Genomic DNA, 18,305 nt, shown 5'->3' on the forward strand with positions numbered 1-18,305 from the left:
AAAAAAGGAATAATAAAGATAAATTATTTCTTATGAAAATGTGTTTATTTTCTATAGCCCTAAATAATGTACAATTTATAAAGGATAGCCATAGATTTTATGCTTTACAAATGAACTGACTAGGAACATACAGTAAATGGGTTATGTGGAGTAGTTACGTTGGATAGCACCCAATGCATATATTCAATGTGAGGAAAATTTGCATCAAAAGCAAAACTAAAGAAATTGTACATGCAACGAATTTACCAAAATCCTTGACCTATAGAATGAGGTCATTGAAGCATGTATAAACATGGTCATAGACAAGCAATTTATTCCTAATCTGAAATTGGTGCATTGCGCATTCGAAGTACATGATCGTTTTAATTTTATAGGTAACTTAATTTTGTAGTTTCTTCGGGTGAGGTTCCGTATAGCTACTCCACTGGGTAAAGATTAAGCTTAAACGTTAAAATTATAATTTTAGAGTTAATACCAAAACGGTACAATAAAAATAAAAAGTATAAATTATAAATAGTTTGAGATCTCACTGTTCGGTGCGAACCGAATATCTGTATATTTCGTAATGCGATGCTCTCTACGCACATGATTTTATTTGGCAATAGCAATTTCGTATGCATATCGTTCACAAACAATAAAAGACGCGTCGCGTACTTTTGGTCCTTCAAGCCGGATATGAATCACATACATTAATGATACATTCAAATCAATGATCGCTCGTCACGTAACTATGAACAATTCTAAAAAACTGCACGTTTTTATTTTAAGTCGTAACCTACCTACTGATTAAAATGATTGAAAAAAATATCTGGTCATTGAATAGTTTCTACAATTCTGTCTGAAGACTATCAACTTCTATTGTCTCGTGCAGTTTTTATGTCACAGCCATTTGATTTACAAATAAAGTGAAAACAAAATATTGTCATAACCCTCGTGTCCTGTATTTTAAAATTATCAGTTTATATTTGAAAATGAATATAACGTAAATTAAATAATAAGGGTTAAAGTGGCAATTTTAAAGCTTATAGGTCTAAATACTAGAGAAATCAAGATAAGAAGGATATAAGTATGCTTGTAAAATTTTGAACAAACCGCTGAGCTCAATCATATACAAAAAAATCGTTTAGAAAAGTTTTTATTTACGTATATTACGTAATTCAAAACTATTCTCACAGAAACTTTTTTGCCAACAGAACTTAACTTATCGTTATTCTCCTTCTATACTTGACCAGTTATTTACACGATAAATTGTTAAATAGCATCGCATATAATATACTGTATTCGGCTCGTACCCAACAAAAAATACAATTTTGTTATAAGTAAATTTAGAAAATGCATGGTAACTTAAAAATAAAGTTAATAATACTAAAACTAAAGTTAAGATTGGTATATTAAAAAATTGCATAGAAATTTAAAATAAATAAAACTTACACTTAAATAAATCGCATTGGGACTCAGAATACTGATAGTATTATCAATAGAAGTAAATCAATAGTTATAATATTAAGTTAATCGTTGTTAGAAATATTAAAAAAAATACATTGAATATCAAAATGTTAAAAGCAAGGTAATTGTTAAATACGTAAAAGTAATTGTTATTTCTTTGGCTATTTCAGTTTATAAAGGTACACAAAAAGGGGATTGGTATTTGGCAAGACACGTAAAATTATATCTAAAATATTTGGTCTATTTGCATATAGACTCCATAATAATTGGATTGTTTAGTTAAAAGTTTAAATTAACTTCAAAATAAATGCTTACAAAACTAGAATAATTTTCTTTTTGTAAAAACAAAGTAGATGAAACATTTTTTCAAACACGATACAGTAATCGTTTAGAACATGAAAATAAGCTACTAGTTTATGGTTTAAAAGAGTGACTTTTTTTTTTTTATTCGAAGTCAGCAAGAAACGAACGAATTTGAATTTCCGAACATAAATAAACCTATGTCCTCTAACCACATGATAAATTTGAGTCGTGTTGTCATAAATATCTTAATCTTTCACTAACAAATGTTTTTTTTTATTGTATTAAAAACTAATGAATAATGCTAATAATAAATAAATTCAATATGTAATCTTCTCCTCGAAGAAAATACTAAAATCTTTTAAGACAGTTTTTGAATTTCCGTACTAAAATCCTATTCTAGCTAGGTAAGCATTATATTATATTGTACAATAAATATATCATCAGTCTATGTCCTCAGGTCGCAGATGTCTTTCGCCTTCGTTGAAAAATATTTGCATGGATTTGTATAAAAGATGCAAACCTAACATACGGCGTTCTTTGAGAGGCCAGGATGACGCCACGCCGTAATAATTTCCGGACTTTAAATTTTTCAAATTCGACAAACCTATGACATCAATCATTGCCGCCTCGTAAGTGAAAGCTTCGGCTGGTATCACGTTTTGGAAGACGTGTAAACATATAACGCCTACTTTATCCGACCATATGTCTAGGATGTGTTGGATTTTTTTGTCGCTGGACGTTTTGAAATCTCTCTTCCATAGTGTGAGAGCCTGGTATAAGTGAGAATAGGGTCTTGAACGTTTACCTGGAAACAGAAATTGAATTAATAAAAAAAAACCGGTGACTAACATCCATGCATATGCTATGCTAAAAATCGCATCATAAAGGTTTCAGTAATATTTGGAGAAACATAATGTTAATTATTTTTGTATAATTATTTTGTATTTTTTACTTATTTTTGTATAATTTACTCGGTAATTTATTTTAATAATTATAAACTTTGGTCATGTATTATTTTAGTAACATCGTAAAATTATTTTTTAAACTTAATTTACAAATGGTTGAACCAATTCATGTAATAATCAAAATTATTACTGAAATAATGACAGATTTGTATGACATTCAGAAAGTGCACAGTTAGGTACCTACTTTGAAATAAAATATTTGATTTGAATTAAAAGAACAGAGTACTTTTATCTTCAATAGGTATATTTTTTATTCTAAGACATATTAAGCGCTATACAAAATGTGCATTTGGAGAAAATCCTTGAAAATAGGTTATAGTTATTTAACAATTAGAAAGGAAGCTACTTGGTTTTAAGAAACCAAAATTGTACCATTGTTGTCTAGGAGTAAATATAACGTGGAAGAAAACATCGCGAGGAAACCGATTTCGATTTTCGGATAGACACTTGCCGCTAACCACCTGAGGGGTTGCTACGGCGTCACCGGGGGAGTGGGGCGAGCGTGCAAGCTCGCTATGAGAACAGCCCCAGGGCTCGACAACATCGGGGAGAGTGGGAGACGTCGACCCGAGGGTGCCTCCTGCGAGGGCTCGGACCTCGGCTCGGTTCGACGTTAATCTGACTGTTGGTCGACTTTTGGACTAATTGTTTAGTCCGAACGCCCCCGTGACTGTGGTAAGGATCCACGTCCGGATGACGTCAGAAATCGGGGCCCTCGTCTTCGCCGGTGAAGACGCTGTGTTGGTTGTGTGTTTGTGTGCTGTTGGGACATTGTCGGTAGTTATTTGATCGTCATGGTCGTAAAGGACATGTTTCGGACGTCGCCGCGTAGGCTCAACGTCGGGGGCGGGGGTATAAGTGGACGCCTCGACCACTAGGGGTTGGGGTGTCGGACTGCTTTTTCAAAGTAGGACTTTGATAATTTTTTTAAATACTGGGCTATGGTGGGAAGATCGAGGTGGGATTCGAACTCGTTCCCCCGAAAGTGGAGTCAGAGTTCCTACCCACTGGGCTATCACCTCTTCAATAATCAATCTCATAAATCCATTACCGTTTGTAGTGGGCCGGTATTGGTGATGTTGAAGTGGAAACTTACCTTTACCGACATAAAAGATGGAGTTAACAAACGTAACCCAGGAGTCCAAGGGTTTCTGTTTGGCGCACTTCGCTGGCAGGTTATCCGTCAACCTGGGGTCTAGTAATAGATAGGTGAATGAGGTCTTGGAGTTTCCCTCCCTCCATTTCTTGGCCGGGTTCGCGAAGTCGGCCCGCGCTTTGTTCTCCAGATCTATGTAAGGTGACGGATTTCGCAACCAGTCGTCACTTCTAAGTGATTTTTCTAACTCAACACTGTAGGCTGTAAGTGAAAAATTGTAGACTATTAGATAATTAGGTTATTTTTTTATTATGTTTGTCCATTCAGAACGTTAATAAAAAAATATAAAAATAGTATTTTATTTATACTTTTATATCGGCCCCAAAGACATTTTATCAAACTCTGTTGAAAAGTTTCGCCTTTCAATGTTAACAACAAGACAAAAATTGCGTATTACTTATTATATATCATCATCCGCCGCCTATTAACGTCCTACTACTGGGCACAGGCCTCGTTTTTCATAGTAGAGACGGTTTTAGAGCATAGACCCATCACGCTGCTCCAAGGCGGGTTGGTGGGCTCTAACTACCATTAACACAATTAAGTGATAAAATCGCAACCGGCTTTTCGTGCTTTCTGAGGCACGGGGGCTGATACAGCCAACTTCCTAACTGGTGTTGAAAGTTCTTTAATAGAAAATACACAATATCTCATATCATTTGGCCCAACCTGGAATTCGAACCCAGGACCTCGTAATCCGTAGTTGAAAACCACTGCACCTACACGGATTTAAACGGATGACATTTTCATAATTTTGCAATATCTTACATTAGAATGAAATATAATCGTATTTACAGAAAATAAATCAACCGCATAAGCGAAGCACAGTAGATTTTTTATATATATATATATATATATATATATATATATATATAAAAAATAATAAATATATATATATATATATATATATATATATATATAGATATTCGTACCGGAACGCTAAATTGCTTGGCACGTCTTTGTCGGTGGGGCGGTAACTAGCCATCCCCGAAACCTCCCGCCATACAATCTGATTGTAATACCTTACAATGAGGACATTTAATCAACGTCTCTTGCGCAGAAGTCAGAAGTCACTTGTATGATCTTACTATTATAAGAATAATAAGGTGAGGTGCCAGCAAAAACCTACGATATAAATGGCATACCATTACCATGATAAAATGTTTTGCTTGAAATTGCCTTGTATAATTTTATTCTTTTAAATATCATTACAAAAGTAAAAAATGTGAAAAACAAACTTATAAGAAATATAAACAATATAAAAATGACATGTTGATAATTGTCGTTGTCAAATTATTTAAAAGTATATCACCGGATTTAAATATAAATATACATAAAAACTATCTCCAAGTCCTAAGTTGCCTAGTATCCAATGAAAAAAGCGAATTTATAAGTCAAATACTAGGTTAACTGGTTTTGCCATACACATCTTGTGATTTTTTTTCTAATCCCGTGGGAACCCTGTCATTGATTTATTTGCAATTTAAATAAATAAATATACTAAATTAATATACAACTATATATTAATATACAATAAATAAATATACTACACACATTGCCATCTAGCCCCAAAGTAAGCGTAGCTTGTGTTATGGGTACTAAGATGACTGATGAATATTTTTTTGTATAATATACATAAATACTTATAATATATATAAAAGGAAATACAAGGTTTCTTAGTTTAGCTTCAGAAGCTTGTAGTAATATAATTTTTTTAAGATTTCATGGATGCCCCATCCTATAAAATAAGAAATGTTTTTACTATATTGTTTAGACTTAAGATTTTTGGAAATAAATATTATTATTATTATTATATATAAACACCCAGACACTGAAAAACATTCATGCTCATCACCGAACATTTTCCAGTAGTGGGAATCGAACCCACGGCCTTGGATTCAGAAAGCAGGGTCGCTGCCCGCTGCGCCAATCGGCCGTCATGTGTGAAACCCGAAAACACTCTAACTTGTGAAAAAATCCAACTATATAACTTAATACCTAATAACTTGTGAAAATTTAGCATTTATAAAATACTCGCTTCTTCCCACGACTTCGCCTGCGACTTCAGAATTGGGAATCTAAATCTTCGGTCGTTAACATATTTAATCTTACCATGGAAACTCTTTGAGAGATCGGTATGGAAAGTACATGTCCTTTTCCATAGCATAGGTGACATGCATACCAAATTTCTAAGCTGTCTGCCCGCGGCTTAGCTCGTAAACAAATTTCCCTCGGAACTACTTACGAAACTACTCAAGGAATGGGATAAAAGGTAGCTATGTTCTTTTCAAATGTTCATGTCAAATTTCATCCAATTCCGTTATAGTAAGTAGGAATTAGTGTACGATCATCTAATTTTTTGCATGCCTTTTAAGGCGGATTGTTTGTCCCTATGTTTTGTGTACCTACCAACAATGTAATACCAATCTGCAAATAAACGATTTGATTTGATTTGATTTGATTTGATTTGATTTCCGTTTAGCCGTTTTTTCGTGATTGAGTAACAAACATCACCAGTTTCACATTTATATTATTAATACTAGCTGTTGGTCCGCGAATTCTTCTGCGGTATTTAAAAATCATTTATTTTCCCCTGCCGTCTCCGGGATACAAACTATTTTTATTTATTTATACACTTATTTGTACACCACAAATAGAAAAAAAAGGAGAACCTGAGGAATCTGATGATGACATAGGCTTCGGTATTTTCGACTTAAAAACTTTTTATAAAGGCTTTTGTATTCCATAGTAAGCTTTATGAAGCTTCTTTAGTTGTAAGGAATCTTATTATCTTTCTATATATATACTAGCAGACCCCAGCGCCATCTGTCGGGCTGATTAGTGAATCTAAACAATCCTGCCACCCAAACGTATACCAAAAAATTCATTCAAATCCTCTATATATATATATATATATATCTTTCTTGTGTGCGTGTGTATGTCACTGAACTCCTCCTAGACGGCTGGACGGATTTGAATGAATTTTTTGGTATACGTTTGGGTGGCAGGATTGTTTAGATTCACTAATCAGCCCGACAGATGGCGCTGGGGTCTGCTAGTATAATATATATGTCTGCCAAATGTAATCAAGATTTGTTCAGTTGAGCTGATCATAGGTTAAAACAAACAAACCAAAACACTTTTGCATTTATAATAGAAGTATTGATTAGTATAGATAACATTATGTAACTCACTTTTGCCATGAAGATGTACAACTATCGGGTTCTTTTTCAAACTCTTGAGCTTTTTGAGGTACAGTGTTTTGTTATGCTCTTGTATAGGGCCCGGCTGGAACCCTAGACGCTTCAGCTCCAACCTAAGAGTGTTTATGTCATACTCCATTGAAGAGGGCAATGATGAAGCCATGGAGATAATGGTTTGGTCTGTTGCTTCGGTAGCTTCGTCTACAGGTAACCTGGAGGAGATAACACCTAAAATTATATCTGTACAAAAATAACATTTGTAACCATGCTTAAAATCGTGGCAATTTGCAGTTATTTTTTTTATTAGAGTCATTTCGATCGAGACCATTTAACTGCGTAAAATAACTAAGAAAAACGCATTACAAAGCAGGAGTGTTGATATTTTATGCCCGTCACAATTTTTAAAATAGTTTTCAATTACGAGACAAATAACAAAGGAAATCAAAGCAGTTATAGCGGTCTCCATATAACCAAAATAGATGGCGCCACAAAGATCAAGAAGTGTTGACAAAAATTTAACATATATAAATCTCCCAAAGATTTCATATATAATCACTCAAACAAGCGCTTCAAATTTATTTCGGTTAACATTGATACTACTCTTAATAAACTTTTTTAAGAGTCCTAGTTTATTTTGGTTCACTGAGCGCGTTTACCCTATACGGAAATAAATATACTTTGCGCGTGTCAATTGCCATAAAAGTACGTACATTTTTGACCTAAAACTTCTATTGCCGTCAAAAAAAAAATCAAATCCAATTTTGAATTTTTGAATTTTTTAACTTCAGTAACATTCAGTTTTTAACCACTTTCTCTTTTAGATTTTGTTCGTGTCTGCATAATATCTAGTGCATATGAAACGATAACACTGCCTATGCACACTTATTTGCTGTTCATTTTTGTTTAGTTACTTATCTAATGTTCTGATTTCTTCATTTTTAATTCATACATTAAGACTTTATTTATATATATATATATATATATATCTATTAATGAATTAGTGATCGACGAATTAAATTATATTATGTTAGGTAGGTACTTACACAACCGACGAAACAAGCAATCGCTTCTCAATGAGTACGACATCCTCTTCTTTATCCTCATATTTATATTCCTCTTGCACGTTCGCTAACACTATACTCCCAGAAAAACTACTGCTCACTCCGCTACTGGCCGAAGATCTTCTTGTATTCCCCGGTTTAACATCATCACTACTACAATTAGATAACCACTCATTTGTCCTGTTCTGAACAACTACTAATGCTCTATCTAAGTCAACTTTAGATTCTTCAGTCAACAATGAACTCCTGTCTATCGTCAATTTATTCAATTCAGAACAAATCGACGCATCGCTGCTGTAATTCTTGCTTTTGCTTAAACTTTTGGAAATAGCTTTGTCTAAATCAGTTCTAGATTCTTCAGTCATCAATGAACTTCTATCGATACTCAACTTATTTAACTCCGAACAAAAGGATGAGTCAGTACAGCTTTTACCTTTTCTCAAATTGGTTTTTGTATTATAGTTTCTGTGTATTATACTGTTAGGTGAACCGGGAAGGGAGAAGTTTTCGTATATGCTTTCTTTACGTTTAATATTTTGAATGGTTTGGCTCTTTTCAACGGTTTGCTCTAGTGGGTGTATTCCACTTATTTCGACGTCGCTGCCTCTTTTAGACATGCACGTCTTAAAAGTTACATCAGTTTCATTTAAATATTCTAAGCTTTTTGTAAATTCACCGTCTTTCCAAGGAACGGATTCGTTTTCAAGAAGGTACGTCTCACCAAGTATAGTTGGATACAGTTTGTTGATAACTAAACTATTTTTGTCACACCAATCGCGTATCATTTCGGATTTTCTATTGGCAGATGCATTGTTTAATTGATTTTCAGCTACCGGTTCGTATTCAGCGACCATTTGGTCTGTTGTCACTAATATTCGTTCTGTAAAGATACATACATAATTTTTACTTTCTTGATCATGATAACCATAATAACTAAGTTGTGGAACCGCAGAGTTGACATATATTATTTCTGTGAAAATACAACTTTCTAATGTCGGGAATTAAGTATTAAAATAATGACTTTAACATCTCGGAACTAGAAGGTAGGTTAGTAAGTATATACGATTCTTATAATAATCTTATAAATAAATATCTAAATAATTTGTGGAATAAGAAATTAATAATCTTACTTCATGATGATGATGATGAAGTAAGATTATTAGTTCCTTATTCCACAAATTATTTAGATATTTATTTATAAGATTATAAGCGGTGATAGCCCGGTGGGCAGGACTTCGACTTCACTTTCGGGAGGCCGAATTCGAATCCCAGCACGCACCTCTACCTTTTTAAAATTATGTTTGTTTTAAGCAATTCAAAAATCACTTGCTTCAACAGTGAAGGAAAACATCGTAAGGAAACTTTCTTGCCTGAGAGTTCTCCATAATTTTCTCAAAGTAGTGTGGAGTCCACCAATCCGCACTGGGCCAGCGTGGTGGATTACGGCCCCTTCTCAATGTGGGAGGAGACCCGTGACCCTTTAGAAGGATGGTAATTGGTTTTTATGATGTTAATGATTTATAAAAACTTTTTTATTCCTCTTAGGGGCCATTCAAGAATTAAGTAAGCGGTTTTTTTGCAATTACTTATCCACCCCTCCCCCTCGTCAGCAAAAGTAAGCAAAGCTCTTACCCCTCCCCCATGCTTACGTAAACATTGACACAATTGATTGATTTATGAACAACAGTTATAAGTCTAGAAATAAGGTAAAGGTTTCGAATAGAGGACTGTAATGCACACAAAATTAATTTAAACAAACTGTACTCACACAGTGTTCAACATAGAGTAAGTGACAAATATTATAATCTTAAGCAGTATTACGATCAAGGTTGAGGTCCCAAGGTGCTGGAATGGCAGCCCCGAACTGGTAAGCGCAGCGTTGGTCGACCCCCAACGTGGTGGGCAGACGACATTAAGCGCGTCGCAAGTAGCCGCTGGATCCAAGCAGCACAGAACCGTGGAATTTGGAACTCCCTACAAAAGACCTATGTCCAGCAGTGGACGTCTATCGGTTGATATGATGATGATTACGAACAAAACAAACTACACGTAGCAACGTGGATAACGAAAAAAAAATTCACTTTTATTTTATACCAAATAGAGAAACGTTCAACGCGCGTGGATTGTGTAATTATATGTGCCCGTGCCATTAGCTGTAGCTACTTCTCCAAAGGTACCTACTAACATATTTACATACAATTCAATGATATCGTCACATAAAGATAAAGGTTTACAGGCCGTGATATAAATATTTGATAACATTTATCTCACGCTTTGTCAGCTGTAACAATATAAGGCCAAAGTTGGTAGCGTTATGACTCACAAACTGGATTTTAGGGTGCCGTTCGTTACTTATAAGGAAAACGTTTTCTCTCTTAGCCCTTCGTTTGCGCACTACAAGATAGCTCTTAACTGAACTGATGATACAGTGCAGATGGTAGCGGGCTAACCTGTTAGAGTTATGACATTTATAGAAAAAGCCATACACATATAGTTTCATCACAGCTTCGCACTGGAACGCTAAATCTTGGCGGAACGTCTTCGTCGGTTGAAAACTACCACAGCTAGCCACAGCCGAATACTCACAACAGAGAAGATCAGAGAAAATTCAGAAATAATAAATTTTCAAATTTCTCCGGACGGGAATCGAACACGGGACCTGCCACTAACACACAGCGCTCATCAGCGCGCCAGGGAGGTCCTCAGAGCCTATGCAGATTTTCAACTTAAATACTCTTTGAGTGATGGAATTTGAAGTAGATTCTTTATATTATATCTTTTAAATTGTGTGTTAAAATCTACTTATATATATTATGTTTGTTATATATTTGTTTAAATTATATATGTATTTGTATCTTTACATTTTGGTATTTATGTATCAACACTCTTGGCACTATCCCGTTCTCTTGCTGTAAATCCTATCTACAAAGGTTGCCTGTAAGAGATTGCTTGCAGCAAGAAATCCGCCTCTGTATGTCTACATTGTGTACTGTATACTCCTTACTGTTTCTTTTCCTGTATGTTATACGTGCAATAAAGTGTTTCTTCTTCTTGTATATAGTTTATGATTTTTGATACCGTGAGAAAGTTTCAATAACGATAAAGCTTATTTCCGTCAATTTAGACAATTTGATATCCATAACGAATTTCGATTTATTTGGCAGCTTGAATTTGAATGTTTTGTTAGTGTTAGAAAGTGTTATATCCAAATAGACGTTAAGGAAATAGGAAGCTGTTAGGATTTCCGTGGATCATTAAGTTTTGAAAGTTTAAACAATTTTTTTGCTATTTTAGTAACATGAGCATTTTTTTTAGAACGTTATAGAGTAGGTTATTACAACAACAAACGAACAATTAATCTTTCTTCTTTATAAAATTAGTATCTTTATATGACATATGTATAAATATAGTACATGTATGTCTTAAATTAGCGCTCCGGTCTATTCTGTTGTCTTTACAAATGATACAGAACCCTTTTACTACGTGAGGCCCGGATTCCGGCTTAACAAACCTAAAGTGAAACAATTTCGTAAGCAGGTGCAAGATATTACGAGAAGCCTATACACTTCGAGGAGTGTTCATTCTTGAACACCTGCAGAAATGTTAGCGTGCTTGTATATTAAGAAAAACCTGACTGCAATGTGCGACATCTGGATACAGGCAGCTTGAGCGTTGCAGATGTTTTGATAATTATTTTAAATACACACATCTGTAACTTGTAAGTGTTCGCGGTATTAAACTTAAGAACTTATTCTACCTATCTGAACATTTTCTTTTATCTTGTTGCTTCGGCCGCGGCTAGTAACATGATCATTATCTTTGACCGTTTTTAACTATTGCCTACAGTACTGTGGGAAATGTAATGCGCCATGTTTTTGGCTTAAATATTTTTTGATTTTTTGAGAAGATAGTATAATACAATAAAATATATAACATAAATATATAGATATTTATGTTATATATTTTATTTGTATTTATATATTTGTATAATTTTTAAATCTTATTTATTGCACCACCTACCTCTTTTCTACGTTTTTTCCTTTTACGCCATTGGTTGCCTGGAAGAAATCGCTATGTAGCGATAAGGCCACCAAATTGTACTCTCTTGATTGTATTTATATCTTTGTAACTACTTTTTGTTTCTTTGGTGTACAATAAAAGTGTATTCATTCATTCATTCATTCATACAAGTAAAACTATTGTAAAGTTAATTGAACTGTTATAATAATGGTTTTGTTTCTGTTTTTATTTTTGTATTTTCTTTTTTTTTGTTCTGGTTTTAAACTTTGTAATTTAATCTGCTTTGTATTTAATGTAATTGGTGTTAACCGTACTAATTGAATTTAAAAAAATTATAATAAAAAAAAATATTAATTCTTTAGCTCTAAGTTAACGAATGCATCGTCACCTAACTAGTGGTAACGTGTTATAGTATGTATGAACGTTTCGTAAGTGCCTGTATTAAGGTCTATGTAAATAAAACATAATTGTATTTTGAATCCCGAACCGGCCTACCGCAGGCCGCCGTGTGGTGACGACAGATCAGAATAAGAGAGTAAAAAAATAAAATCGTATGGCCTTATCAATCGCGGGTCAAGATAAGCTTATCAATTTGATGGAAATTTTTTCAACGTGCAAATCAATCGCAATCAGAGCCATTTACTAAACAGTATGCTATGTACACATGACAGTTTTTTTTTTTTATTTCACTAAAAGTTAGCCAATGGCTGCCATCTTACCTGTCTTAGAGTCACTACGAAGTAAATTGACGTTCCAAATTGCTTGCAACTAGGTTTAATTGAAATTAATTAATTTTGAATTTGAATTTTAAAATTCGAACTTGGTAATTGAAAGTTTAGTAAAATTCGTGGTAGTGCGAGCGTGGTAGTCAAAGATGGTAGCGGGGTAACCTAAATCGCTTTGCAGCACGGCTTGTCTGTAGGATGGTAACTAGATCACTTCACCTAGGTCACCTTTTAACAAGCAAGACCAGAGAAAAGTCAAGATTTTGTAAAATCCTAAGTAGCGCCTCGCTCCCACTTATAAAACTACAGCGTTTGGTTGCTGCGCCAGAGGTTTAAACGTAAACAGAATAATCTTTAAATTATTTTATTATTTCAAAAATCTTGTAAGATAGACAACTATCCACCAATGAACTTACGCATCAGTTATGGATACGCTTTATTTCTCAACCGCATTCCACAGGCTATATCGCATTCTATGGGCTCTAATGACTAGATGTGTCTAATGTACTACGCCCAAGAAGTGGTTCACTCGCGGCCTGCCTGCGTGCGGAACGGTCAATGGACTCCATACACGAGCTTAGTATAAGCGCTAGTGTAATTTACTTGTAGACGTACTTATAAAGGGCCTACCCTAGATTTGAGAAGCTTCGTTCAATTTTCTGTACCAGTATGCTAAAAGTAGGGTACCAAAATACGACTTACTGCACGGCTAGCAGGCAGACGACAAAAATGTTATCCCTGACAAAGGATTGAATTTAAGTTTCTCCCAGCCAAAGCACGGCAACGGGTAGGAGACGTTTATCCCTGTTTACACATTAATTATTATTGGGATTTTATTTCCACTTGTTCACCAATGTTCGAACAGTTGTGAGAGAAGATATATTTTTATCCATTCCCCAAGGCAAAAATTACGGCCCATGCTGGTTTGATCCTTATAATCTAGGAAATATCCATAAACGGTATTCAGAAGGCGCAATGGCATGAAGCCACAAGCCCAGGTATAAGAAAGTCAATCGAATACTAAGAATTAAGGGGAATCAAGAAATAGTAGCGGTTGTTTAACTGATGGTAATACCGAAAGCGGCATATAATGCCATGGAGATAATGGTATCGAATCTTACTCCATTATAAATAGTAGCGATATGTTCCGGTGCTCGCGACCAGAGGCAATAAGAGATTTGAAGAACGTGGAGGGAGAGATCTAACAGTCTAGTAGGTAAAAGACCTGTGAACGACCTACGGTTAAAATGATATGATTATGTTTATCCACAAAATCTATCTATATATATAAGAGAAAGTGTGTGGGTATATTCCGTATAGGCTCCGAAACGGCTGGACCGTCTTCAATGAAACTTTCAGGGAATCTCCGGATTGACCTGGCGAATATTCCTGTAAAGTTTGGTGACGATCGGAGCACTCCTATTTTTTGAACTGTCAAATACAGCTTTTATTTACTATGATGATATTCTATTGTTGGGTGTACATGGGTGTAGATAATGATCTTCACCCGCTCGAGAAGAGAATAGAAGAGAATGAATACGGAGAGAAATAAATGATTTAATATATTATAAGACTTAAATTAAAAATTTAATGATGTAAGTTTATTGTTTAAATATAATAAAGCAAAATCTAGCCCGGCGAAGCGGGCTGGGTACGCTAGTAAAGTATAATTACAAAAAAATCGTAAACGAAAACGGAATAGTTTCTTGGAATACATTTTTTCGTAAAAAAAGGTTTGTTTACAGAAAACGAAAAAAAAAAAACAAAATTATACTAAAGAAATTTGAATACATATACAATTAATCATTAATATAATATGTTGCTTCTGTTGCTATTAAACAAAAATAGGATTAATATGTCGCCAAAGTAAGGCCCTTAATATACTCACGTAGGATACCACAAACAAAGGAAACGGGAGAGCGCACGTTTTTTTTTAAGTGTAAGGATATACTTTCCATAATAACATGGTAGGTATATTTGGTAGGCAGGTTCATAACCGCATTGACGTAATAAGTACCTACCTACTTGGTAAGATAAAAAAATGTATGTCCCTATTAAAATTAACCTTACGTAGTAAAGTAAGACAGGTAAGTACTAGGGCATCATAAACCAGAGACAGTAAATCAAGAAAATAAAGAACCTTTACATTACGACATAGTTCCAGAAAGCACGAAATGCTTTCAATGATTTTAAACTTTGTACAGAAAAGATTTTTGGGTCAAAATTAATTAGATACGTGGGTTTCATTACTTGGTATCAACCTGTCCATTTGCTAGAAGGTAACATTTTCCGCCTCCGCAGGGCTGCCAGTAGTGCATCTCAAAAACGGTTTTTAAGTTTTCAAATTTGAATTCGAATTTGAATTTGAATTTGGATTTAAGTATCTGCCTACATTTGAAAATTTAATAATACGCCAATTTCCGCTACACCCACGATATGACCACAAATAGTGATTTGAGACTATAACGTTACACCCACTACCGAAGCTTTTTCATTTATAAGTAAGTAATAAATTAAAATAGAAAATCAAGATTTGACATAGTTTACGAAACTAGTACTATTGACTAAAATGAACAACATGTTCTTAAAATACAAACTATTTTCGTGCGTGTCGAAGATCGAACTTAGTCTCTCTCTGCATGAGAAGCCGCAGTCTTTACCACTAGACTATCACCGCTTAAAAAACTTAATGTAACCTATTTTAACTATAGCCTATATATAAAATACCCTTACTTATACATTTAATCTAACATGCAGATTCATGTTAAATTCCTGACTCAGTTTAGCACTAAGTTGACGTCTGTTTTATTGATGTCAAAAAAACCCTTGCAAGTGGTTCCAAGACAAATCAGTTTTAATAAATGAAAATGCAATACCTCTACCGAATCTTAAAAGTGAATCATCTAAGATAACATTGCGCAATTTTATATTATTGGATTTTCCTTATTATGCAATATCCAATAATCAATATTATGCAATAATTTTTATAATGAACTTTCATAAAAATTAATATTATTTCCGATTGTCAAGTCATCATCATATCAATTCCTCTCCTCCCTCAATGAGAAGGGTTTAGTAGTCCACCATGCTGGCCCAGTGTGGTTTAGTGGACACCACATGCCTTTGAGAACATTATGGAGAACTTTTAGGTGTGTAGGTTTCCTACATTTATATGTTAAAGCAGTTGCATACACCTAATATTCATATAGGAGGGAGATTTTTACACTTTTATGCCATCTTCCTGCTTTATGTCTACCCTGGTCAGAAACCCCATGCGGTGTGTCAAAGTCACAGTCACATACAGAAAATTATTATTAGATTAACTCAAGCAATTGTCAGGTCAATTGAGGGTTATAATGCACATGCTAAGTGCCAATGAGAGTAGAACCTCTGACTCAACATTTTGAACTGGGTCAAATGCAAGTTAAAGAACTAACCACCTGCCACCTTGGAGCAGGTGGTTAGTTAATGCAGTTCTTAATGTACAAAAACTTTAGGCATCAACATAGCAGATCTCTTTAATGAGGGACTGTAGATGAAATGCTGTAGAAGATGGAAGCATGCATCCATGTTCCTGAATATTGTAGCACTGTACATAAATGTGTAATTCTTTTGTGGTTTATCTTTCTTTCATCCTCTACCACACCAGATTTAAGATATGTTCGGAATCATAAAAACTCTATATTAACCAGGTCCCAGGATCAAAAAGGAGATACCCTGCCACATAAATACACAGTTCACACTTTTGTATCAGAAAGGTTATTTAACTCCTTGAGCAAAAATGGATCAACAGTGTAGTGTATTGACTGATATACATATACAGGTATAAGATTGAATCCTCTAGTTGCAATTATTGCTTGTATGGGCAATGGTAAATGATTGTCATTCGGAGTTGTTGTACACAACGGTGTATGGAAATCCTTTAGCGAAAGACATTTCTGTATAAATAAATTCAAAATTCATTTCTTTGTTTATAAGCACTTTATAAACAACAAGTCAGTCTGTTTGTAGCGACTATACCAACAGTTCGGAAGGCAGATTCTACTGACGCCAGCGAGAAATTCATAATTCCAACACATTTTAAAATAGTGCATTTATATAATGTTTTAACTGAAATTATGAAACTTCATAGCACAGTTAATAAAATTCCTTAATCCAACAAAGAATGCATAGAAATAATATTCTTACCTAAATCTAATGTATATGCACATTGTGAGCCAAGAGAGTCATCACTTTGGTCCACAACGTTATGCAGGTAATCATACACCTCCCACTGTTGTTCTTGCACAGCATAGTCAAACGCAGATATCCCATCTAAGTCCAGTCTTGAGGGGTCTCCTCCGCATCCTATCAGCAGCTTCATATTGTCAACTTTGCCCCATATTGCAGCAATGTGTACTGGTGTAATCCCATCATCATTGCTAAAATAATTAACGTTTATTAAAAAAAAAAAACAATTAAATACTTAAACAGAAATTAAATTAACGTGTAGCAACCGCAAAACCCACAGAGGCATTGTGGCCCAAAATGATGTCAGCAATGCTATTTACCATGGTCAAAATTATTATTTAGCCTCAGCACCTTATTTAAAAATATTTTTAATAAGAGCTGAGTCTTGGAGCCCTGCATCCAAAAGGCATAACCTAGCCAATTACAAAATGATAAAAAGAAAACTTTTTTAAATGCATAAAAAAGGAATAAGGAAAACAGCAACAAAAATAAATAAAAAAACATTATGAAGTATTTTATCAAGTCAATTAATACAATAATAACAACCTCCTAAACATATTCAGTTCAAAATATAGAATTATTAAAGTGCTGCAGTTAATTTTAATATAAAATGATTAAATATGCTTGTTTTTACCTTAAATTAGGATCTCCACCATTCTTCAATATTATTTCTGTGCATGCCTTGGATTTGTCATAATTTTCTATTCCTACAGCTAAATGTAAAACTCCAATACCTTTACATGGTAAAATCACATTTAATTCTATCTTATTTTCAGTAAAAAATCGTTCCACGGATCTGCAATATCGAGAGGATAAGTAGAACTTAGTTAATAATTAATACTCGTATAATGTTTAAAATCGTAAACTTTATATAAATAAAATACCTTTCGTCCCCGTTTTGTATGAGATCGTATAATTTAAAAAGTTCCCTGTACGTCGTACCCATGGTTTTCGCGAATGGAAACTAAATTAGAAGTCGGCGAGCTTGCCACTTTTGTCTCTCATTTCCTGTAGGATTTCCTGCCGCGATATCACTTTTATTTTTAGATTACGACACTGTATATCACATAATCTTTAGTTATAATCTCTGATATAACCCAATATATACAATAATTTAATTAAACAACCAAAATCACTGTGCTCACATTTTTCGTTCGTTTGTTTTAGTCTAATTTTCAAAATAACGTCACAGTTCA

At 34.2% G+C, this 18,305-nt stretch overlaps 1 protein-coding gene across 1 annotated transcript; it reads right to left on the reverse strand.

Annotated features, from left to right (window-relative positions):
* Positions 1-13: 13 nt before the first annotated feature.
* On the reverse strand, positions 14-18,299 carry LOC120633216. Its single transcript, XM_039903368.1, has 7 exons — positions 17,994-18,299; positions 17,744-17,905; positions 17,068-17,300; positions 8,117-9,014; positions 7,065-7,285; positions 3,811-4,071; positions 14-2,554 (listed from the first exon to the last, which is right to left on the reverse strand). Exons 1-7 carry the CDS (start codon positions 18,053-18,055, stop codon positions 2,190-2,192), a joined length of 2,202 nt encoding a protein of 733 aa, XP_039759302.1. The 5' UTR covers positions 18,056-18,299; the 3' UTR covers positions 14-2,189.
* Positions 18,300-18,305: the final 6 nt, after the last annotated feature.

The sequence above is a fragment of the Pararge aegeria genome, chromosome 21 (assembly GCF_905163445.1).
Source record: "Pararge aegeria chromosome 21, ilParAegt1.1, whole genome shotgun sequence".
Lineage (NCBI taxonomy): Eukaryota > Metazoa > Arthropoda > Insecta > Lepidoptera > Nymphalidae > Pararge > Pararge aegeria.